Source organism: Acinonyx jubatus, chromosome F2 (genome assembly GCF_027475565.1).
Source record: "Acinonyx jubatus isolate Ajub_Pintada_27869175 chromosome F2, VMU_Ajub_asm_v1.0, whole genome shotgun sequence".
In the NCBI taxonomy this organism is placed as follows: Eukaryota; Metazoa; Chordata; class Mammalia; order Carnivora; family Felidae; genus Acinonyx; species Acinonyx jubatus.
Window position 1 is genome coordinate 63,701,131 of NC_069394.1, and position 25,386 is coordinate 63,726,516.

The following is a 25,386-nucleotide window of genomic DNA, read 5'->3' on the forward strand; positions in this document are numbered from 1 at the left end:
CACTTTTGTAAACAAATACCATTATTACTTTTAACAATAAAGTAACAATATCCTTTAATATCAACAAAGTTGATATTAGTTTTCAAATTTCCTTGACTGTCTCAGGGAAGCTATCTGTTTGTACAAGTCAGACTCTACACAACACTTAACATGTTGTGACGGACTTTTGTCTCTTTTAATCTCTCGATTTTCCTCCTCTGTCTCATTTTTTCTCCTGTAATTTTGTTGTTGGCTGCTGCTGTTCAGAAAACCTCAACTGTTCTTCCTGGGAGTTTTCCACAGTCTGGTTTTCCCCTTTACATCCCTGTGATGTGGCTTGAAATGTCCCTCTGCCCTTTGTAATTTCTGGAAATTAGTAGTTAGTTTTGGATAAAGTTTTTGTTGCTGTTGTTGTTGTTGTTGCTGCCAACACTGCTTCTGAGAGAATGGTTACACAGTAGTCCCCCACCCCTTATCTGTGGGTTAGCTTTCTGTGGCTTCAGTTACCCACACTCAACTATAGTCCAAAAGCAGTTGATCCTTCGGACACACTGTCAGAAAGCCAATAGTAGACTCACAGTACATCACAACGCCTACATTATTCACCTCACTGTATCTCATCACACAGGCATTTTAACAGCTCAAAACCTCGCAAGAAGAAGGGTGAGTACAGGTACAATAAGCTATTTTGAGAGAGAGAGACCGCATTCATGTAACTTTTCTATTTTATTATTCCATATTACTGTTAATCTCTTACTGTGCATAATTTATAAATTCAACTTTATCATAGGTATGTATGTATAGGAAAAACATAACATATATAGGGTTTAGTACTATCCATGGTTTCTGGTATCCACTGGGGTTTGGGAGGTACTCCCCATGGATAGGAAGGGATGACTGCAGTTCCACCCGGAGGTACATAACGTCCTGTTGATGACGACCCTTTACTGATGTTGGCAGCATTCACGATTATCGCTTAGATCCATTAATTCACTAAAGATTGCCAGATGGTGACTGTCTCATTTTACAATTCATTTGTTGGAATTCTGTTATTTGCTGTGAAACTTCTGTAAAAAGAAGCTTTCTCAAATATTTGGTTACCCTGAAGTACAATTTGTATAGAAAAGGCAAATTAAATGTTTGATTCTTTCCCCTTTACAGATTTTTGAAAATAATAACTTTGGCCTCCTAACATACTCTTAAGATGATTAATTTTTGGATTAACATAAAAATGTTTAAATGTTATATATAAATCACTGTAGTTATTATTCTTATTCTTCAAATTTTCTCAACTCTTTCCAGAGGGAAACTATTTAAAGCTGGTTCATGATCAATTGTGACACAGCCAAGTGGTCTTTCCCATGTTCTTCTTGCTTTCTGGCATGACAAGATATTTTAGACTCATTTTGCTTTCAACCCAGAATCAGCCATTATTCCAATTCATTTTAGTGGGAAATATATTTTAAGACTATATTCTGGACACTGGGTATACTCATTATTTTTGAGCCAGTAAGAGTGGACAGATCTAAGAAATATGTATGTCTTAAATATTTTATTTTGACATAATTCAGGCTTATAAAAGTTGAGAAAAGAAAAAAAAAGAATTTCTGTATACTTTTTATCCAGATTACCCAATGTTGTTAATGTAATAATGTCAACATTGGTGGTTGATATTTTGCTTTATCATTGTCTCTCTCTTTCACATTGACATATAAAATTTCCCCAGAACCACTTGAAGGTAAGTTGCAAATATGATACTCTTTATCCCTAAACACTGCAGAGTGTATTTTCTATAAGAAGGACATTTTCTTATGCAGTCCCAGAATAATTATCAAATGTCAAAGGACGTTTTCTTATGCAGCTACAGAATAACATTAATACAATACCAATAACCAACTTTGTTTAAATTTCATCAATTATTTGAATCAAGTTGCTAATGGCAATAAAGAATCCTGGGTCACATATGGGATTCAATTCTCATGTTCTTGTTGTTGCCTAATCTCCTTTAATGTAGAACAGTTTTCAGTATTTGACATTTATGAGCTTCAAGTTTTTTACTTTTTTTAAATTTTTTAATGTTTATTTACTTTTGAGAGAGACAGAGGATGAGCGGGGGAGGGGTAGGGAGAGGGGGAGACACAGAATCTGAAGCAGGCTCCAGGCTCTGAGCTGTCAGCACAGAGCCCAATGTGGGGCTCGAACTCACGAACTGTGAGATCATGATCCGTGCCAAAGTTGGAGGCTTAGTTGAGTGAGCCACCCAGGCGCCCCTGACCTTCATGTGTTTTAAAAATATGGGCCAGTTATTTTTTAGGAGGTCCCTCAATTTATGTTTTTCCAATGTTTCCTATGATTATAGTCAAGTCACTCATTTGAGGCAAGAATAACACAGAAGTGATGTATTCCTTTCTTCTCAAAAGGCACATGATACTGACTTGTCTTATTGCTAGTGATGTTAACCGTGGCCACTTGGTTAAGGTGGTATCTTTCATGATTCTCCACTGTAAACCTGCTACTTCTCTCTGGTTAATAATTAAATATCTTCTGGGGAGTAACTCTGAAACTATGCAGATAACCTGTAATTCATCAAAATTTCACGTACTAATTGTAACATCCTTTGCAGGCCCTTCCCTGAATCAATTACTATGATGGCTGCCAACTTGTGATTTTATAATTTCACCATTCCTTCTAAATTTATTTGTTGGTACTCTACTGTGAGAAAGAGCTTCTCCTTCACCTCCATATGTGTATGTATGCATGTAAGTAGGTATATCAGTATGGATTATGAATTATTATTTCATTCAATGAACTATATTACTATCATGATGTTTAGGCTTTAACATTCCTAGAAGGAGCTCCCACAAGTAGGTTCCCATGTCCTTTTGAAATGTTCCATCATTCTTTGATTGCATCTTACTTCCTGACACTAAAAGATATTCCAGACTCAATGCATACTTTCTCCGCTGCAGCCCTAGATTCAGCCATTTCTCTAAAGAGCGTTGGTTCCTTTTAATAGAGAATGATATTTAGAAGAAAATACCTGGGCTCTAGGTGTGCTCAGTGCTGGTACAGAGTGAATTTTATTTTTCAAAATAAAAAAAATATGAATTCTTAATGATACTTCCTCTTCAAAACAGGATTATAAGATTTTTACTTAAATTTATCAGTCCCACATCTGTATTTCCTTTCCTCTATGCCAAAAATTATGGTTCTTAAGGATATCAACATAATTGCTTCTTTGCTATATCACACAAAGCATAGACAATAATCTCTTTATAATACTCCCAACACTATCCATCAATGACACGACTACCAAAAACAATTTAAAGTGTATTGCTGTTCCCTCTGTCCTTAGAGTATACCCCAGTAAAGAACAATCAAATCACTGTGCTAATAATGACTTGTAATAAATTCATCTCAGTGTGTTTATGCCATCAATGTGAAGTACAGTTGTCCCGATTTGTTTCACTTTACTTATGATTATTAGAAACTACTGTTTTAAGATTTTATTGTATTTAAATGGTTCCAAGTGCATATATTCAAAGTTCTAAGAAATCAGCCCACTATCCCTATCCTCTCCTCTCTATACCTTTCCTTAGTCCTAACTTTCTGTATCTTCCCCTCTCCTAAGGGTAACTTTTACAATTGTGTGTGTGAGTGTGTGTGTGTGTGTGTGTGTGTGTGTGTGTGTGTGTCACAGTACGACAGATTTTGCTCTTGTAGTTTTGGCTTTAGTATAATCACATATGTATCTATACTTTCATTACACTTACCAAGATAAATGGTAGCATACTATAAACACATTTCCTCTCCTTGCCTTTTTCATTTAATAATATATCCTGGGAACTACTCTGAAGTCTCTATGGAGACATTCTTTCATTTTTACAGCTACATAATATTCTGTTGTGTGGATATACTATAATGTATCCAGTATTTTTATTTTAATGGACATTTAATTGTTTTAAATTTTTGCTATTAAAATAGTACAGCAAGGTATAATCACAATGCATAAGTCTTTTCATATTTTTGCCAGTGTGTCTTTGGAATAGATTCATAGAACTAGGATCATTTGATCAAAAAATATTGCACATAAAGTTTTTTAAATATTGAAAAATTTCCCTCCATAGTGTTTGCACATTCCCACCAGTACATTCCCACCTATTTCCTCACAGCCTCACCAACAGAATATTTTTATAAACTTGAGGATTTCTGTAAATTTGATAGGTAAGCAGTGGTGCTTCATTTGCATTTCTCTTACTTTAAATGAAGCCCAGCATCTTTTCATATCATTAAGAGGCAGTTTCATTTATTTTCTGTGAACAATCCATTCATATGGCTCATTTTTAGTGGAATTTAGGCCTTTTGTTCTCTATTTTTAGAAGTGCCCTACAATTAGAGTTATTAAGCTTTGCCTGTAACGTAAACTGCAAATATTTTCCTTTGATTGTCATCTTCCACATTTCATTTTTGAGAGATAGGTTTTTAAGATAAAACATGAACAATCATACTGGCATATTAGGATCATTGCTTGTTATAAATCAAACATATAACCAACATAACCCTTTACTGCCAAAAATATGTGATACATATGTAGGTCAGATGTGGGTGGGCAAGAAATTCTGGAACACAGAAGCAACACAAAAGGATCATAACAATATAAGTATGCCCTAAATCCCAAAACCATTCTCCAAATAATCACATAGACATGCATACTCACATACACAAAGAATGAAATCCAGATTTGTTTAGAGAGAAATGAATAGAAATGAAAAGTCAATAGCAAAACAAGTCTATCTAGCGAAAAAACACCTTATCTTTAAAGGAGTTAACTTTTCAGTCCTTCCACTGGTATACTTAGTGGAGGCAATCATCAAGTGGCTAGAAGGCCCATGGCATATTATGTCTGTACCAGATTTCAATATTACTTATATTCATATAGCCAGTCTGAAATAATAAAAACAAAAACAACAGTCTCTCTTTAAGCTTCCTAACTTCTTAGTGAGGCAACATAACATAGTATTTAAGAAAATGGGTTTTAAAGTTAAATTTGTACTAATATCTGAATTCTACAGCATATTATCTATATCTGTAAATTTGTACAAGTTACAAACTCTGTGGGCTATGTGTAAATTGTCCTATGTGTAAAATGCACAGAAGAGCTTTCTCATAGGGCTCCTGTGAATATTTGTAAGAAAGTGTACTTAAAGTACCTGACACAGTACCTGGCAAACTATATGCTTGATAAAATACAATCTGTTAGTACCTGCCGAGTTAGTCTTTTGCATGGTCTCATATATATTTAACTTCCATGTTGAAACATTATTTGTGAGCATGAACACTATAACTGGCTACCCTTCTTTCTACATTTCTACCATACTAGAACTAGAGCTCTTGATATAATGAAATAACTCAAAGAAAGGTCTTGATAGTAAGAAATATGGTAAAAGGCTACAAAAAATGAAACTGGATTAGAGATTAGTTCTGGCTATTACACAATTATTTCCCAAAGGCTTAGTGCAGGCTTAGCAGATACTGCGAACAAAGAGTTTCTAATAAAAATCGCAATTATTAATTGAGTGATTATTCTGTACCAGGCGCCTGTAATAAGGACTTTACTGGCATAACCTACTGGAGAGACTAAGAGTATAGACTCTGGAGTATAAACAGGCTGAGTTTGAGTTCCAGTTCTTCCATTTACCGTGGGACCTAGGGGGAACATATGAAACTCTAAGAGCTCCTATTTTTTTCATTTATTAGACTGGTAAATAATAGTAACTATATCATGAATATGACATCATTGTTAAGAGCATGGGCTCTGAGGTTAATGGTCTGAACTTGTGCCCCACTTCTATTTTGAGTTAGTATAACCTCTGGTAAGTTTAATAACCTCTCTGCATTCCAAATTTGTCATTTGTCAAATGGGAATAATAGTCCCTAATTTCACAGGGTATTAGTAAATACTAAATATGATACTGCAGGTAAATAATCTGGAACACTGCCTGGTATGCAGTAAGTTCTCCAAAAATGTTAGAGATTTTTCATTAGGATAAAATGGTGTAATCTATAAGAAATGCTTAGCCCAAGGTCTAGAATAGAGTATGCACTAAATAGTCCATTTTTATTATATCTCTTATTAATAAATCTATTTAAAGATTCAAGGACTAGAAACTCAAGTTATCATTCAATAGGTAACAAAAGTTAGTTAAAGAGAATATACTGATAAGTTGTCTAAAAGATATGCAAACTGTCTACCACCCTAAATAAAATGTATCTTTTACTTAAGCCAGAACACCAGGAAGCCCTGTCCTATACCTCACTATTGAGACTTCCTGTGGAATTGTTGCAACTAAACTTTGCTTTTGCATTATGATATTTGCCTGGATCAGCAGACTTTATTCAAACAACTCCTGTGAAACTAATGATCTTATTTACTGTAAGAATATGTTTTTTAAATTGTGGTAAAACATATGGTAACATAAAATTTACCATCTTACACCATTTTTAATATACAATTCAGTATAGTGTGTTCATGATGCTGTGCAAACCAATGTGGAGTAGACCTCTTTCATCTTGTGAAACTGAAACTTCATACCCAGTGAACAAATCCCATCTTCCACTCCCCCCAGCCCCTGGCAACTATCACTGTACTTTCTGCCTCTATGAATTTGGTTATTTTAGAGACCTCATATAAGTGGAATCACACAGTATTAGGTCTTTCTGTGACTTTTTTTCACTTAGCATAATCTCCTCAAGGTTCATCTGTGTTGTGGCATGTGACAAGATTTCCTTCCTTTTTACGTATGAATAATATTCCACTGCATGTGTGTGTGTGTGTGTGTGTGTGTGTGTGTGTGTGTGTGTGTTTTGTTTATCTATTCATCCATCAAAAGGCACGTGGTTCCTTCCATCTTTTGGCTATTGTGAATAATGCTATGATGAATATGGGTGTGTAAATCTCTTTGAGATCCTGCTTTCAATTCTGTTGAATATATACCTAGAAGAAGGATTGCTGGATCACCTGGTAATTTTATCTTTAATGTTTTAAGAATTGTCATACTGTTTTCCATAGTAACTGCACCCTTTTACATTCCCACCAGCAGTATGCAAAAATTCCAATTTCTATACAGCCTCACGAACACTTACTATTTTCTGGGGTTTTTCTGATAGTAGCCATACTGAGGGTTTGAGGTGGTATCTCGTGGTTTTGATTTATGTCTAATGATTAGTGATATGGGGGTCTTTTCATATGCTTGGTCATTTGTATATCATCTCTGGAGAAACGTCCATTCAAGTTCGTTGCCCATTTAAAATCAGATTATTTGTTTTGTTGTTGAGTTGTAGGAGTTATTTATATATTCTGGATATCAACCTCTTTATCATATACATATGATTTGCAAATATTCCTCATAATCTGGAAGCTATTTTTTGTACCCTGCGGATTATATCCTTTGGTGCACAGATGTATAAAAATGTTTTGAGGATATTATTGATACATTATATGTATGTACTTCATGACAATAAATGGGGGATATTTTTCTTGAGATTCAGTAGTAGGAATGGTTAGTTTTCCTGTGAACTACTGTTTTTCTCTAATCCTATGGTGATGAGGATACCAAATGACAAAAAGCTCAATTGTGGCTCAACTATGGTGAGGATACTGAGCCTCAAGACTGCATGTTGTTCAGGGGACTCACATTTTTCCTATACTATGTTCCCTTTGAAATGATTTCTCCAAATATTCCTTTTAAATGTTTTACATTTTATATATTTTAGCAATCTACCTAAAATTATTTTTGAGTGGGAGAGTAATTGATGTTATTTTCAATAGTTACTAAAACCATCACATTTCACAGGGAAGGAAACTAAAGCTCAGCATCTATAAATAACTCTCTGAAGTTCACATAATTAGTAAATGGCAGGAGGAAAGGTTCAATACAAGGTTTACTCTGTGGATTTTTCCAAAATATCAGGCTATTTCGTCAAGCAGTGAACAAAAATTTCCATAATATGAGACAAGAAGTATCATTTGTGATGTGGTTGCTATATCCTCTAAGTACTCAGAGGAGGTGAGATCACTTTCTGCAAGAGTGATCAGGCAAGCCTGGAGCTTGAGAAACAGAAAAGTTGGAAAGAGGGGAAGGAATGACAATGAGCAAAAATGTGGAAATAAACAAGAATGTGACTTGGAGGTACCATAGTCTAGCTGCCTTACAGTATTCCTTGTTGAGCACAACACAGACTCTGAATAGAGAAAAAGAGGGAAACAAAGCATAAAATATAGATTTGAGTGACAAAATGGAGACTGTTAATTCTGGTGTTAGAAATATGGACTTAATTTGGTAGGTAGCAGGAAGTCATGGAGAATTTTTAGCGGGATTCCCTAAGTAAGTTTCCCTAGAACCAAAGGCTTAAAAAGTGATATATTCTTATGTTCTCTGAAGCAAACCTGTAAGACAGTAAAGGAAGCAGAAGACAGGGAAAAAGCTAGGCAAATATATGGGTTTGGGTAAAGTCTACTCACAACCTGATCTCCTAAGGAGCTCTAGAATGTAAATGACAAATCAGGGTCTTATTTCAGTCCATCACTGGCTGAGAACCCAGGCATCTCTGGGCAGGATGGCTCCTAATGGATTGAAGCAATCCTCAGGAAGAGTGAGCCAATAAGGACCCAACCCTCAGAGTTCTCAAAGGACTGGTCACACTGCCCCAGGGAATGGTAACTGAGCAGGCACCATCCATGTCTACTATATGGCATTTTGAAGGATGAATTGGAATGGTAGCAGACTGAAGAATTAGATACAGATTTGAAAGGTAATATCATCTGAACTTGAATAGTGGCTGTGAGGCAAAATGATAGCTTCCTCAGAACGTCCATATCCTAACCCCCAAACCTTTGAATATCTTACATTACATGGCAAGAGGGACTTAGCATGATTAAAGTTAAAAATGTTAAGATTCAATTACTCAGATTAGCTAGGTGGCCCCAACCTAATCACATGATCCCCCAGAAGCAGGAAGCTTTTTCTGGCTACAGTCAAAGATAGATGAAAAAAAAAATAAATAAAAAAATAAAAAAATAAATAAAAAATAAAAAAAATAAAACTCCTTTTAAACTGAAAAAAAATTAAAAAATAAAAAAATTAAAAAAATTAAAAAAAAAGATAGATGAGATGTTGCTGGTTTTGAAGAGGCAGAAAAAGGTCCATGCACCAAGAAATAGAGCAGCCTACAGAAGCTGGAAAATGTAAGGAAACATATTTTCTTCAGAAACTCAGGAAGGAATGCAGCCCTACAACACCTTGATTTTAGCCTAGGGAGACTTGTGTTGAACTTCTAAACTATAGAACGATTAGATAATAAATATGCATTATTTTAATTTGTTACAGCAGCAATAGAAAACCAATACATTGGCTAAGGAAAGGACAAAACTGATGAATAAGAAGTTGTTAGAATTCCCACAACTAAAAATAAAGCCTTAAAAATAACGTCAGCCTCTGTTATTAGTGTTTCCATTTAAAGTAAAATTAATCATTCAAAACTAACTTTAGAAATTGCAAAAAAAAATCATTTCAATGAAATTATGATTGCATATAATTGGAATATGAGAGTAAAGGAACGGTACTTTATAAAGGTTAAGAAAAACAGATCTTTAGCAAGCCCCCAAAGTTATTAATGAAGATTAAAAGGAAAAAGCTGAATTGATTTTTATTATTACATTTAAGACACAGGTGTCAGGTCAACACAAATTGTAAATAATTATATTTGGCTTTTTTTATACCTGCCTGAGATTCACATTTTCTTATTGAGAAAAATACAGGACTGTGAGCTTCATGGTCAGCAGAGAACGCTATGGGGCCAACTCTCTCCTCAACCAAGGCTGCTTTCCAGGCAAAGGATGGTGTCTGTGGCTCTGGCAGCCTGTGTTTGCCTTTTATTACCTGGTACTCTTAAGAAAAAATGGGTATGAGAGTGGTAACAATTTCTTTGTACTGACATCAATATTTTTTAAGTAAAAGCTTATTTATGACAATTGTTGACATCTTGATAAAAATTAAAAATAATAAATGTGCAATGAATTTCAGCAATTTCTATGAGGTCTTCGAAAACAGGAATGTCTGGTAAGTAAAAATTATCAGTCTATACAATTTAGTTAAACAGAAACTCTCTCTCCTAAGAGAGAGGGTTTGGGGTGAAGCTATACCCAGAGCGTGATACTAACCAAGAGTCATGGCATCCACTGAGGGCGAGAGTGAAATCTATTTTCAGTTCAAAGAACAATCAGTACATTCTTTAGCTCACCAAAAAAGGTGTAGACACAGCCCCACTGTTAGTCAGAACCCAGAAGAAAGGAAGGATGAGGGCCACGCAGAACCACACAAAGCTAATTTATGACTCAGGCAGCCAGGGCTTTGCAGAATATATTGGAAGGAACAAATGAACCTAGAAATAGAGATGATGGCTTTGTACTTAAAGTGAATGAATAAAGATGCACGGATTATGTAATTTCTGCAAGTTGTAAGGAAGGTCATGGTGTAAGAGGGAGACCAGCATGGGCCAAAGACAATGATGGACACACAGAGGAAGAAGACTAGAAAAGCAGGACAAATCGAGAAGATCACATCTGCCACTTTTTCTACTTGCTATTGTTTAGAGTCAAGGTCTAGTTTTGCATAGAGTTTGTATAGATATAAATTAAATTTTTTTATAAATTTATTTATTTTGAGAGAGAGAGAGAAGAGGGTGTGAGCAGGGGAGGGAGCAGAGAGAGAGAGAAAGAGAGAATCCCAAACAGGCTTCGCACTCTCAGTGCACAGCCTGATGTGGGGCTTGATCTCACAAACCAGGAGATCATGACCTGAATCGAAATCAAGAGTCAGACGCTCAACCAACTGAGTTACCCAGGCACCTCAATATAAACTAATTTTTAAATATTGCAATAGTCTATTAACTTAATACTTAAAAGTATATTAATAAATTTTACCTAATATTTAATCAAACAGAAATGTATTCTTATGGTACAAAATTCAAAAGGTCTATTTTTATTTGGAATAGAAGAATACTAACTTTATTGCTTTTGTAAAAAAATTATAATTATTACATTATAGTTCATTATTTCAAAAGGTAATGATTTATAGGACCCCATTTTTTGTATAATACTTTCTATCATTTTCTATCTATAACCATCAAATCAACTGCATTCTGTTTAGAGAGATATCTGGACCAACACTCACCAAATATTAATGGCTATTTCTAGGTGCCTTCCCCTTTTCCAACTACATATCTGTTGTCAGATTTTTTTTTTCAGCTGAGACAATTTATCATAACACATGAAGTACAGAAACAGATATGAAAATCCAGAAGTTTCCAATTAAGAGATTTTCAAAAAAGTAACAAATGTAATGTTCTCACAAATGTTTTGGAAAATGAAGTATTTTTCATTAAAAATGTTATTGTTAATGTAATGGTTTTATCACTGTTTTTTAAATGAAGAACATACATTGAGTTTTTAATCTCTTACATGGTAAGTATTGATAGTTATCATCTACACAAACCAAAGCTTCTTGGGGTCCTCCTCTGTCATTTGTAAGAGTGTAAAGGAGTCCTGAGTCCAAAATAATATGAACTTTTATCCCAATGACTTCTAAATGTATAACTAAATCAAGTCTCTGATGGGTAACAGCTCATATAAATATGTTTAATAGACAACTCAAAATAAACAGCCCAAAGAGAACTCCTAATGCTACTGCAATCTGCTTCATTTGCCATTTCCCCAGTCTTTCCAATTTTGGCAAATGGCACTACAGTTGACCTAGTTGCTCATCTTCCAAACCTAGGATTCATCATTGACTGATTTCTTCTATAACTCCTCACATCTGACACATTTACAAGTTCCACTGACAGTACTGTTAAAATATATTCCTAACTATATCACTTCTCACCACCTTCACAGTTATCACCCCAGCTGGGGCACCATATTCTCTTGGCATCTTGGAATTTTAAAACAAAACAAAACAAAACAAAAACTTACTGAGTAAGGTGTAGGTACAAAGGGTAGTTCTAGAAAAGTACAAGTGTTTTCTATATAATAATCATCATCATAGATAGAAAAAAATTTTATATAATATTATGTTTTCTTTTTTTTTAGTATAGTGATTTAGTGATTACAGTGATTCAGTTTTCTCTAACCAAATTCTAAAACTCTTCACTCCAAAAAATAGGTGAGATATATATATATATGTCATGCAATAATTTTCATAAAAGAATCAAAGCATGTCACTGAAAGTTTTAAAAATGTTAGCACCAAATAAATTATATTTGAACACTTTATGTTTCGGAAAGTTTTTCATTTAGACAGTGCGTTAAAATGTAAATTCTACATTTTATTTTCAACTTACCTTATCGAGTTCATCTGAAATTGCAATACCTGGGATTCAAAAGAGATTTATAAAAAAGTTTTAGAAGCAGTTTTAATAACCCAATGTTAGAAACAAAAATAAAAGTTCTATTTGTAAAACTAGCACATTTTCCATTCTATTTTTTCTTGTTATTAGTGCTTCAGAATATTGAGGTACATCCTTCTCTACTAACAAAAACAAATTAGGAATTTAAGTCAACTATAACAGCATGAACTGCCCAGACAATGCAAATGTGCAACGAAGACAAACAAGTACCACACTGCTTGCAGATCGTTAAACGCAGAGCAAACATGCAAAGACAGGTGTGGAGATATTGTCTGTTATAATGACCATCAAGTACAGCTTAGCTTGTTACAATTTTGTTCCTTCTTAAGAATTGATTTAGACTCCTAGAGTGATTCAATATCAAGGCAGAATAGTGGTTGGAGATCATTTATTTTAATTTCCTTATTTTACAGATGAAAACACAGACTATAGAGCGTAAGGAATTTGCCCTCTATTCCCTCAGATGGACAGTTTCTTGAGTCAATGGATAAATGATTCCTCCTCACCAGTTCTCCTTCAAATAATCCACATATTTCTCATTGTATATCTCTAATTTCTCTTTACCATTCCTCTAAAATTGGTCCAAATCAGAAATGTAAAAAGTTTTAGTCCTTAATTTATTTGTGATAATAGACTCTGTTAACCCCACTCTCCTTCCTGAAATGCCTCTCTTTTCTATTCTCTTTGTCTTCTTCACAAGAATCCTCTTTTTTGGGGAGGGGGGAGTCCTTCCCTGAAATGCCTAGGGTTCTTTGCTGAGGTGTCTTTCACTTAATACACTTCCCGTGGTAATCTAACGTATAAAACTGACATTTTTATTTCTCTCTATGGTGATGACTAGTGAATCTTTATCACCAGCATAGATCTTCTTCCTGAGCTACTTGCTGAATCCTTGTGGGCATTTCAATTTCAATATGTCAGGCTAAGGACATCCTCCCCCCATTGCCTCACTTCTTTTTTTGAACAATGGTGTGCCTATGGCTGAACATGGGTACTCTGGCCACGTACTATAGCAGGAGTATCTAGCCCTCAGGTTTGGGGCCTAGGGTAAAGGGAAGCTGGTGTCCAATCGCAGTGTGGAATGAGCCAAGAGACAAGGAAAGTTCTCAGGTTTGAAGTCAAAGGAAACACAGAGAAAATAAAAACAGGTTGAAGCCAAAGTTCAGCGACTATGAAGCCCAAGAAAGAATGAGTTGGGTTGGAAAAGAGAACCTGAAAACAGTAATAAGAAAATGTCTGAGTATAAATCTCCTCACCCAATCAGGTATAGAATGCCTGTACAGGGTACTCTGTGGACCTAATAAATCAATTATACACAAAGTAGAAAAAGATGCCCTACTTCATCTAAGTAAATGGTACGACTCTTCCCCCTGTAGATAAAACGAGAATCACAGGTATATTTGAGACACATTCTCCGTAGCAATACTCTATGAAATTCTTTTTTCATAAGGTTATTGGTAACAGGTCCCAGAATAAAACTCAAACTGGCTAAATAGGAAACTTCATTTGAGAAAGGAATTATGCCTCTAACTATTCCAAGTGTGTGGTCTCACATATTTTGTTAAAATATCTATTATCATATTTTCCTAACATTTACATATTTTGATGACTTTGCCTGAGAAATTATCTAGACAAACCTCTATTATACATGTAATTCTTTCTGCTATTACTCATATCAAATTGCATTAGGGTATTTTTCACTTTACATTATTTTATTTTTAATCAAAGCTTAAACTGATTAAAAGCAGTTGGAAGAATGTTAAAGAAATGTTCCTTTTCAGAAGCATGAAGTCCTAATGAGAACAGTATCTATTGAGGAGCCAGGATTTTCCTCCTAGTTCCTAGAAGAGCATTCACACCTATTCCCTGACAGGAGACTAACCACTTTGTGGTACATCCTTCTCTACTAACAAAAACAAATTAGAAATTTAAGTCAACTACAGCATGAACTGCCTGGACAATGCAAATGTGCAACAAAAACAAGTAAACATACTGCTTGTAGATCGCTAAATGCAGAGCAAACATGCAAAGACAGATGTAGAGACGTTGTCTTTATGTTATAATGACAATCAAGTACAGCTTAGCCATTTCATTAACTCTTAAAATCCATTATATTTTAAGTTATATTTTATAAGTTCACAGAAATTGAGAAGCAGGGGGCACAGAAAATATACAAGAAGAACTATAGTGCGTTGCTACAATCTGTTGCAAGGAAAGAAGGCTCAGGGTTTGACTATGGGTGGGTAGTGGCTGGGATACACGGTCTTCCTAAAACTCAAACTGAAACCTTAAAGGAAACGTTGTCCTATCAGAGTAGCCAAAGAGGCTTGGCTTAGGGTAGCAATAGTGTGCAACTTATAGAAGTGGGCTGCCTGTAAGAAACTGGGGAGAATGAGTTCCTGCAGAACTAAGCTTCTCTTCTGGATAAAGAGACAGGCAAGGGCTCCCACAGCCATGTCAGAGGTGGTTTCCTGATTCTGCTGTAGTGCAAACCTATCTGGATGGAGTCCCTTTGTGTCCTTCAACTTATGGGCATTTCCATTTATTCAAATCTCCAAAGAGGTCTCAGTGGTATCAGAAATTTATCTTAAAACACAGCTCTCACATTACCAAATTTGAGTTCTGCTCTCTCAAGGAAACGACAGCTATCTGCTTTACCAAGATGTTCATCTTCCCAGGTATCAGCTTAGCCCTACGGTTCAAATTCAGTTGTAGTTACAAGAAATGGAAGTAGCAACTTTTCAGAAGTCATTACAGCTTAGTCAGTGTATTTCATTTCCTAACAGTAGGTCAGAAAACTCTCATGGTATGAAATGGAACTAGGTATTTCTCCAAAATTTTTTCCCTATGGAAAAAAAATCCCAAACTGGCCCAAAATGGCTTGTGAGAACCATTTGTTCTCACAAATTCTGCACAATTCTTCCTAACTCCTCATTCAGCAATGTCACACTGATAGCCTGAAATTAGCCATGGTGGGAGTATTTACACCCTGGAGATTGGCAAATGCTACAAATAGGGATTATTCTTAGAGTTAGCATCCCAGCACACCCCTGAGTATAATGGTGGTTATTGTGTTAAATATATGGTAAATGTTAAATATGGTAAATAGTGTTAAAGCAAATACCTGTGTAAGTATCACACATATCAACAAACAGAACATTACTGATACTCCAGACCTACCCCTGACCATCTGTCAATTAAAAGACTCTTTAAGTAGGGGTGCCTGGGTGGCTCAGTCAGTTAAGCGCCTGACTTCGGCTTAGGTAATGATCTCAAGGTTCGCGAGTTCGGGCCCCACGTCGGGCTCTGTGCTGGCAGCTCAGGGCCTGGAGCCTGCTTCTGATTCTGTGTCTCCCTCCCCTCAGCTCCTCCCCTGCTCACACTCTGTCTTCTCTCAAAAATAAATAAAGATTAAAAACATTTTTTAAACACTCTTTAGATAGGCTGCTGACTGCTTTTAGAGCAAAGGGAATTCCTGCTACCAACTGAGGGATTCTATCTTCAATTTGGTTACTAAAGAACCAAGTTGGAAAACTTTTCTGTAAGGAGCTAAATCGTAAATATTGCAGGATTTTCAAGTTACATGTGGTCTATGTAATATCCTTCTTCTTTTAAACAATGTTTAAAAATGTAAGAAACATGCTTAGCTTATGGGCCACAAAAACAGACCACAGGCTAGATCGGGATCCTTGGTCAGAGTTTGAGGGAGTCTTGCTCTAGAAGCACATGCCAATTTTTATCCTTCATTATTGGCTCCATCAGTCTTCAAAGGACATTTCTAAACCTTAAGAGTTTTCATCAGGCCCCTACCCATCTCCTCACTGTAAAGGACTTTCTCACTATAAAGGACTTCAACTTCTAATATCCTGAAAAATTTGAAACTATCAGATTTAAACTCCTTAGAAGTTCTGACCCATCCTCCCCAAGCCATTTACATTGTTCTCTCTAATCGCAGAGGACAATATGTTCTCTCTCCTAAGAAGCCCAATTTCCACACCTGTTTCTTGACTCTGTCCTCATCTACCCTCTCTGGGATTTGCTTCATCTATTATCTTCCTTCTCTGTCCTGAATCTGCAAGTTCTTTCTTTTGGTTTCCTCTGATCACCCTAAAACCCATTACATAAAACCCATTACACCCACACACATATTCTGTTATCTCCCCTCTTCCCTGTCTGTCTCTATCTTTCTTTCTCTCTCTCTCTCATAGACACATGCACACATGTGCATGAAACTAAAGGAAACCAAACCAAAATAACTCAAAATCCTAACATCCTTGACTTTCCTCCACTATAATGTTCTCTTTCACACCTTTTCTTTTCTCATCAAAACTTTTCAAAGTGTTTATACTCCTTGTATCTCTTCCTTACTGTCCATTAACCCTTCCTTCCCCTATATACTAGCCTCTCCTTCCACTATTCTCTTGAAACGTCTGTATACACATCCTGATCATGTAATCATATGGAACACTTTCTACTACAAAAAGATATCCTATTTTATTTCACTTTATGAAGCCAGTACATCTTAATCACAGAAAAATATAGAAGACATAATACGGGCAAAAAGGAAAACAAGACTCCATTCACAGACAACTAATGATAACAGCTGGTTATGAATTCTTTCAAATAATTTTGTACGCATGTACAGGCATACATATAAATACTGTATGTCTATATAGGCATATATATGATAAAATTAAAACAAAACTTACACACTTTTGTTACCCACTTTTTATTTAAAGCATATCTAACTATATTTTATATTGCTATTTTCTACATCATTTTTAATGGCTATACAGTGTACCATTGTGTGAATGCACCATGATTTCTTTATCCATTTCTCTAATAATAAAAAATATTTAATTTCCAATTTTTCACTATTATGAGTCTCACAGCAGTGAACGATGGAAGTAGAGCTTGAAGACAGCAGCACACAATTTGGAATACATTTCCATCTTTTTCTTATAAACTTGTCTGCCACTTCAGACACCTCGGTTTCCTGAAATACTTTCCCCCTTTGATTTTTATGAAAACATTCTAGCTTGGTTTTCATTCCACCCTTTCCATTCTTCTCAGCTAAATCACTTGTCTACTTATATCTCAAATGCTGACGGTGTATGTTGGTGGTTGTCTTTGTCTATGCACTGAAGATCCCCTCATCCTTATCCCTAATCAAGTATCTCCAAATAGGCAACTTTTATATGTATGTGCTTGTCTGCTGGGACCAGAGAAGAGCTATCCACAACACCTGGATGTGCCTTCTGTATCTGAAACCGGGGTGTGAAACAATACTCCTCCTTCACACCCAAACCTTATTTGAGGTAGAGACAGCACCCAGTCACCTTGTTTATAAACAAAACCAAAACAGAAAACAAATTCTTATTTGAGCTAGAGACAGCACTAGGCACCTTGATTATAAACAAAACCAAAAACTAAAACAAACACTTTCTTCTCTCTTTATGTGCACCCTTCCTTCATAAGAACCAAAAACTGTTAGTCATATAATAATCCACATTTTCTTAAGTCCATTCTCTCTTTTCTATCCCGTGGCTTTTTTGGGCTTTTTTCATCTCATCTTTGCCTTGAGGCATGAACCATAATCACTGTTCCAGAGTGATTATTCAAAAGCATGGGATGGCGGTTGCTTACAAGATCCCTGTAGCATAGAAGCCGCCACCCCCTGACTCCCCTGCCAGCTAGACTTCCTTCTTCATTGCCTTTTTTACTTGCTTTATCCTTTGTGCATCAACAGTATAAATAACTTTCCTCTTACACACATGCCTCCCTCCCCATGATATATCTTCACTCTCCTTTCACCCTAGCTTTACCATTTCATCCTTCTAGACTGCATTCAGATACAGTTTCCATCAGGTTGGCCCTAAACCCCCTTGTTGGAGGCTCTTTGATGCTCCCATAAGCTCCCGTAAGGTGCCTTTTACAAGGCTTTGAAATCCTGCTTCTCACACCTATCTCTCTTACTAACCAGTGAACTTGAAGTCTGGGTGCACATGTGAGCCATCTTGTACCCCCACAGGCATGTATGAGGACCAGATGAATCCGTGCGGCAATGAATGGATAAACAACTGCTGCGTTATCTGCTTCCTTCTCACTCCCAGGCTGTCATTCTCCAACTCCTCAGGCTGTTTGTTAGGCAAGACTTTCTGGGTATGTTCATGATTAACAAACTAAAAAAGTCATTTGTTATTTTTTTCTTGGCTGAGTCCAGACTGCTATTATCAGTCACGGAACATAAATATCTGTCTTCCGTCCTCTCAGCAGCTGGGTTCTTTTCCGTGGCAAAGTTCCAGCCAGTGTTTCTCATGAACTGCAATCTATAGACTGATGTCTGGATGGACTAAAGATACTCATCCTATTGCTGCTTCAGTTCAGGGAAAAATGCTAAGAGCAGCAAAAGCCTTAGGCTCAGAAAATGCTGGAAGCCCTGCTACCCTGGAAACAGAACTTTGCTAAGGAAAAGATTCTACTGACCAATATCATACAATAGGGAGCTTTTAGTTTGTTATTTACCTACTTGCTTACCTGTTTATTTTTAAGTGTAACTCCTTCAATAGATAAGCACAAACAGCAAGTAAGTGTGTTCAGAGAAAAATATAGAAGCACAAAAAGGGGGCACCAAATCCAGTCCAGGAAGGACAGCAACAGTAATTCATTTTGGAAGAAATGATATTTAAGCTGAGCCTAGAGAGAGGAATAGGATTTAGCTTGGCTGAAATGGAATCTATAGAGAGAAGTGATGGTGACATTTCAGGGTACAGGGACAACATAAGCAAAAATGTAAAATAGAGGACCTTCAATAAGTGTGAAAAACTCCTGTGTCGCTGGTACATAAATGGCTAGACGATAAGCCTTGAAAGATGATACAGGAGACCGGATCAGATCAAGTGGCACATTCTATGAGGTTTTAAGGAAACACTGAATATCTGCAAGAACTTGGTGTCAGGTTTTCACTTTAGATCCATCACACTGATCACAGCAAGAGACTGGAGGAACTGAGAAACAAGAGGGTGGGCAAGACTGGGTGTTCATTCCTCAAGCCATTTCCGTATTTCTCCTGCACCCACAAGCTAGACTACATTTCCCAGCCTCACAGCTAGTTGTGCAATGTGGTCAGAGGGAATGCACTACACTTTTGCCTCTAGGCTTCAGATCTACTTCTCCCTTCTGCAGGACCGTTGGAGGCCGTGTACTGAAGATTGCAGAGTAACAGGAGGGAAGTAGTCTGCATCCCTACCACACCACTGAACTACTTTTTGAGGGGAAAATACTTACATTGTATTCAGCCACAGAGATTCTGGCCATGAGATTCCCCTAACACAGGTTATGCCATCCAGCCAGCCACTAGCTCAGTAAGGGCAGGGACTGCATCTGTTTTGCTCCATCACGGGGCAGGAATGAAATGAAACAAAACAGAACGTGTTAAATGGATAAACCAGTGATTTGGTCAGTGATGTTGAGAGTATGAACTAGGGGTAGAGAAGAGAATCAAACCCAAGATAGAGGGAAGATGAGCAAGATTTAGTAATTAATTACTCACGAACAGTTAGGAAGAGAAAGGAATCTGTAAGGTTTCCAGTCTGTGAGAACTGGAAAGTGATGGATGGTGCTGTCACCTAAGAAGAAGCAAGAGGAAGAAAAGCCGTGTTTGAAGAGAGGTGTATGATCTACTTAGACACACTGAGTTTTGCGCGGCAGTGGGATATCCGAATGGAGATAGGCTTCAAACATTTTCCACGAAGTGTAACCAGTCTGGATGGGAAATATACTCAATTGAGTTAGCTGTGTGGGGCTGACCCTATAACTGTGAGGGAGGATGACAATGGAAACAGAACATTTGAGAGAACAAAGGATGACTTGTGGGAACAGCATTCAAAGTGGCCAGGAAGACAGAGGAGCGCCAGAGTGAAACCTGTAAGAAATGGTGTGAAGGGCATCCGAGAAGATCAAATGAGGGCCTGGGCCCAGAAAGCAGATCTGAGAGTCCGAAGACAGACAGAATAATCAATGGTGTTAAAACTACCAGAGCAATTTTGTAAGATGAGGACTGGAAAAGTGTTCATTCAGTTCAACTGGTGACCGCAGTGAGAAAGGTTTCAATAGAATGATAGGTGCAATCACAGAGCCACATTGAGGGGAGAAAGGAGGAGAAACAAGCAGAGATAATGAATGTTCATCATTTCTTTTGAAAATTTGTATCAAAGAGGAAGAAGAAATTCTGACGTCTTGAGGTAACTCAAACTCAAGAGAAGATTTTTCATGGGTGTTTGTTTTTAACATTAATTACAGCTGTAGTATCCAATGGTAGCCACTCATCATGTGGCTGCTGAATATTCGAAATGTGGCTAGTTCAAACTGAGATGTGACGTAAACTAAAATTCACAACTAATTCTGAAGACCTGGTATGAAAAAAATATCCCAATAATAATTTTAATATGGAACACAAGTTTAATGGATAACTTAGATACACTGGGCTAAATAAAATATTTTATTAAAATTAACTTTACAGGTTTCTTTTTGCTTTATTGTAATGTGCCTGTTTGAAAATATAAAATGTAATGTGGCTCACATTACATTTCTGTTGGGCCATGCTCAGCTGGAGCATGTTACAGGATATTAGGGATAAGCAGTAATACACTTATAATATATGTGGTAGGCAGAATTCTAAGATGGTCCCCAAGGTACACAATTGTGTACTTCTTTCTCTTTGAGTCTGCATGGTGGGACTGTAAATATGAATATGAAAGGATATCATTCTCATGATTTGGTTACTAACTGGTTCAGTGAGTAAATCAGAAGAGACATTATCTTGGATGGCCCTGACCTAGTCAAATGAGCCTTTTAAAAGAAGGCCAAGCTTCAGAGAGATGCTCCTCAGTGCATTCAAAGAAGTAGTTGTGAACTACCATTACCAGAAGATCACAAAGCAAGAAACTGAGAATGGCCTCTGTTTCTAAGAGCAATTCCCGGCCAATAGCCAATGAGAAAACAGAGATCTTAGTACTACAACAGCAAGGACTAAATATGGCCAATGACCTGAATGAGCGTAGAAAGAGACCCCGAAGCTTCAGGTGAGATCACAGCACCAACCAGCACTTTAATTTCAGCTTGCCTAGACGCAGAGTAGAGGACTCAACTAACCTACGCCTGTACTCCCGAGCCACAGAAACTATAAGGTAGTAAATTGGTATTTTTTTAAAGCCACTAAGTTTGTGGTCATCTGTGACACGGTAATAGAAATATAATATCTAATATTTAATTAGCAATTATTATGTATCATAATTAATCATAATTAATGATACATATTGCAATTTTACAGAAAAGGTAATTGAGACACAGAGAAGTTAAGAAATTTTCCCAGCATCATAAAACCAGTATCAGTGGGACTGGAATTAGAAAGAGTTCTACATACAGAAAAGACAAAATGATTAATGGGAATCAGATCTCAGAGGACTGGGAAGGAAATGGGATCAAGATCATGGGTGGAAAGCTTAGCCTTAAACAAGAGGAACAACTCCTCCATTGAGAAGGGCAGGATAGATGTGGATGTATTTTCGTACGCAGATGGGTAGAGGGGAACACATTTTACACATTTTACAATTAAGTTTTTCTATGAAGCTGGAGGCAAGCTAATTGCTAAAACAGTGAGGCAGGGAATAAATATGGGTGTGAAGATTATTGTGTGGGTTTTTCATAGTTGCAGAAGAGTGGAGAAAGGGAGGGACTGACCAAGATAAGTAACAGTGCTGAAAATCAAGAATCTAGAGGTAGGGTTCAGCTGGACCCTGCCATTTTTCCTTGGAGCTCTCAGCCTTACTGGTGAAGAACCGAAGACTGCAGCACTTACGCCAAGACGGGAATTTCACACAGAGACACAGCAGAAGAATGGAAACAACAGGGAACAAGAATATTGGTGACACAAGCCCATAGTTCAGTATGGGCAGGGGAAGCAGGAAAAAAAGATGAAAAAGAATGAAGTGCAAATATACTGCAGACACTCCAATGTACTGAAGGTCACAATTCAGGAAGAACAAGAGTGAGGATAACAAAGAGCTAGAAAGAATGCAAGCAGGAGGAACCACAATCTGTAAGCCGTGAGTACATTTAACTTTGGAATATAAATTATAGATCATTAAAACAAAGACTTGTGAAAACTGGAGAGGTCTTGATGGTAATCCGGGATAAATTACTTCATTTTACAAAAGAGGAAATTTGAGGAAGCAGGTCAAATGATATACTCAAACCTGGGAGGCGCCTGGGTGACTCAGTCAGTTAAGTGCCCAACTCTTGATTTTGGCTCAGGTCATGACCTCACGATCTGTGAGAGATGGATCCCCGCGCCAGGCTCTGTGCTGACAGTGCAATGCCCACTTGGGATTCCCAAGAAAAATCAGTATGAATTAACTTTGGGATATGTATTTTATTTTTTTATATCAATACCTATAGAAAAATGCTTATACCTATACTCACATTCATATCCATATCTACATATATACCCACATTAATATCCATATGCATATATAAATATTTATTAAACAGAAATATGACCAGTCACAAGCAAAGATAAGTAGGCCCCTGTTACGTTGGGGGTGGTTGTAAGTCCATTTTCCCTTCTCTCCATTAAAGAAGAATTACAATGAATAAAAGGGATGATAGAAACTGTCTTTTAGAAAACCACAGTAATAATTGTTCTAGGCAAGAGTCACCAACGGATGCTGAAATTACTGGGTGAAAGTGTGAAAAAGAAACATGATATTTTCGAAGGCTTCATGTATCTTTCCTAAGATATTTATTAGCTACAAAAAGGAACAGTATTAACTTTATAATGGTGAAAGCTGGTAGACACCACCTTAACCAACTGACTGAGGTTAGTATCACCAGTAGTATGATGATGGGCCCTAATATAATGCACTGAGAAGGATGCTGCCCTAAGGCCCTTCAATCACAGCCACTAAAAGAGATACATTATTTGGGAATGTGAAGGTCTTGTATCTTTGCAACTTCCCTATTCAAAAACAATTTTTCTCACTACTTGAAAGTCAGATGGAAACCAACACTTGAAGGAAAAGGCATGAGTCCAGGCTCTTGGATTGTGAAAGTCAGGTTTGAAGAACATTTGGAAATGTGGCAAAAGGAGGGATCCAGGAACCAAAAATCCACTATGCCTACCATAGCATGACTATGCAGCATTACAAGACACTGCAAGTTTTTCTAACACATCTACCTTTTAAGGGAATCATAACAAAGAGAGGGTCATAGTTATTGACTGACTTTAAGATAAAGCATTACATTGAAAGGTTTGCAAAAAGCCAGGAAAAAAAAGCATGGTACAGTTGTTACTGAAACAAAATTCCCACTTGCAAACTAAAGAGAATACCTAGTCTTTCCCGTTATTATTTAAATCCTTTCAGGAGAGACAGAGAGAGAGAGAGAGACTGAGGAAGAGAAAGAGAGAGACAGAGAGAGAATTGAAGCCTGGATAAGCTGACAGCTGCAGAGCTGAGATAATTCTATCATTTTGAGAGATATAAATGATTTTTTGCTGTCAGTCTGAGGTAAACAATAAATACTTCCAAAATATGTCACATCTTTTGGAAAGTACAACTGAGATAAAGCAAACCTTGCCAGAGAGAATTCTATCAGAAACTACAAAAATTAAGAGATCACTAAAAATTTTCAAACTTTCCTATCAACAGCTATGGCACTGGAGAGAGAAAGGCCCACAATAACATGACACTGAATAATCACTTTGACCATGCCTGGAAGAAAAAGTCCATTTCCTATGTCTTACTAAATAAAACAATGCAAAACAATCATTAGAGATGGGAGATTAGGTTAGAGAAAGAGTTACCAACCTGAAGCTATTATAAAATCAAATAAGAATTAATGACATTCTGCTTCAGGAAGATAAAGAACTAAGTTGGTGATTACATAGTTAAATAATGGGCATACAGACTGCCAAATAAACACCAGTAAACGGTAAAGCTGCATTTCTACTAATTTACACTGGTCATCTCGGGCAAACTAATAACTTAGTAGTTAGTCACATGTTGGGCCGAAGACAGAAAGTTTGCATTAAACCTCAGATATTGAAAATCACAAAAAGTCAGGTCATTCCAAGAAAGCAGCATTTTGTTCCAAAAGAGACTCAAAAACACTTAAAGGGAGAGAAGAGCAATCCCTCCATATGTGAAGACCTGCTCTCTAACCCCACCCCCCACCACTACTGCCACAAAAATTAAAGCCCTCTTAAAATCATCAAGAGAAGCCAAAAGCAATTCTCCATCATATACATTGAAGCTGAACGTTACACCTTATTTCTGGCTGAGCGACTGACTCACCTGATTGCTTCCTTGGCCCTGACTTTGTCCCAAGAATAATGTGCCATATCTGCACCTCTTCTACTCTCCCACCAAGGACTGCCTTCTAGCCATTTTTGTTTCTCCAGATTTCCTTCAAGAATTAAATGAGTCCTGGGGCACCTGGGGCACCTGGGTTGCTCAGGTGGTTAAGCAAACAACTTCGGCTCAGGTCATGATTTCACAGTTTGTGAGTTCGAGTCGTGCATTGGGCTCTGTACTGACAGCTCAGAGCCTGGAGCCTGCTTCGGATTCTGTGTCTCCCTCTCTCTCTACCCATCTCTGGCTCATGCTCTCTCTGTCTCTCTCAAAAATGAACATTAAAAACAATTTTTTTTAAAAAAAGAATTAAATGAGTCCCCTGTTATAGCCCTCCAATAGCCTCTGATCACAGGACTCAGAAAAGGCCACACCCAAGTTTTCTTGAGACAGACCATAGCTTGAACCTTGATATTTTTGTCACTCAACTGGGCAAACATGTAACTGAAAGGCAATCAAAGTCCTTTATTAAAACGTTTTTGGGGTGCCTAGGTGGCTCAGTCAGTTAAGCGTCTGACTCTTGATTTTGCTCAGAT

At 36.9% G+C, this 25,386-nt stretch overlaps 1 protein-coding gene across 1 annotated transcript in view; it reads right to left on the reverse strand.

The window, feature by feature from the left end:
- Positions 1-25,386, reverse strand: part of CF2H8orf34 (chromosome F2 C8orf34 homolog) — a 411,205-nt gene that overhangs the window by 285,601 nt on the left and 100,218 nt on the right. The window contains 1 exon segment of the mRNA XM_015084296.3: positions 12,375-12,403. Coding sequence (XP_014939782.3) covers positions 12,375-12,403 — 29 coding nt within the window.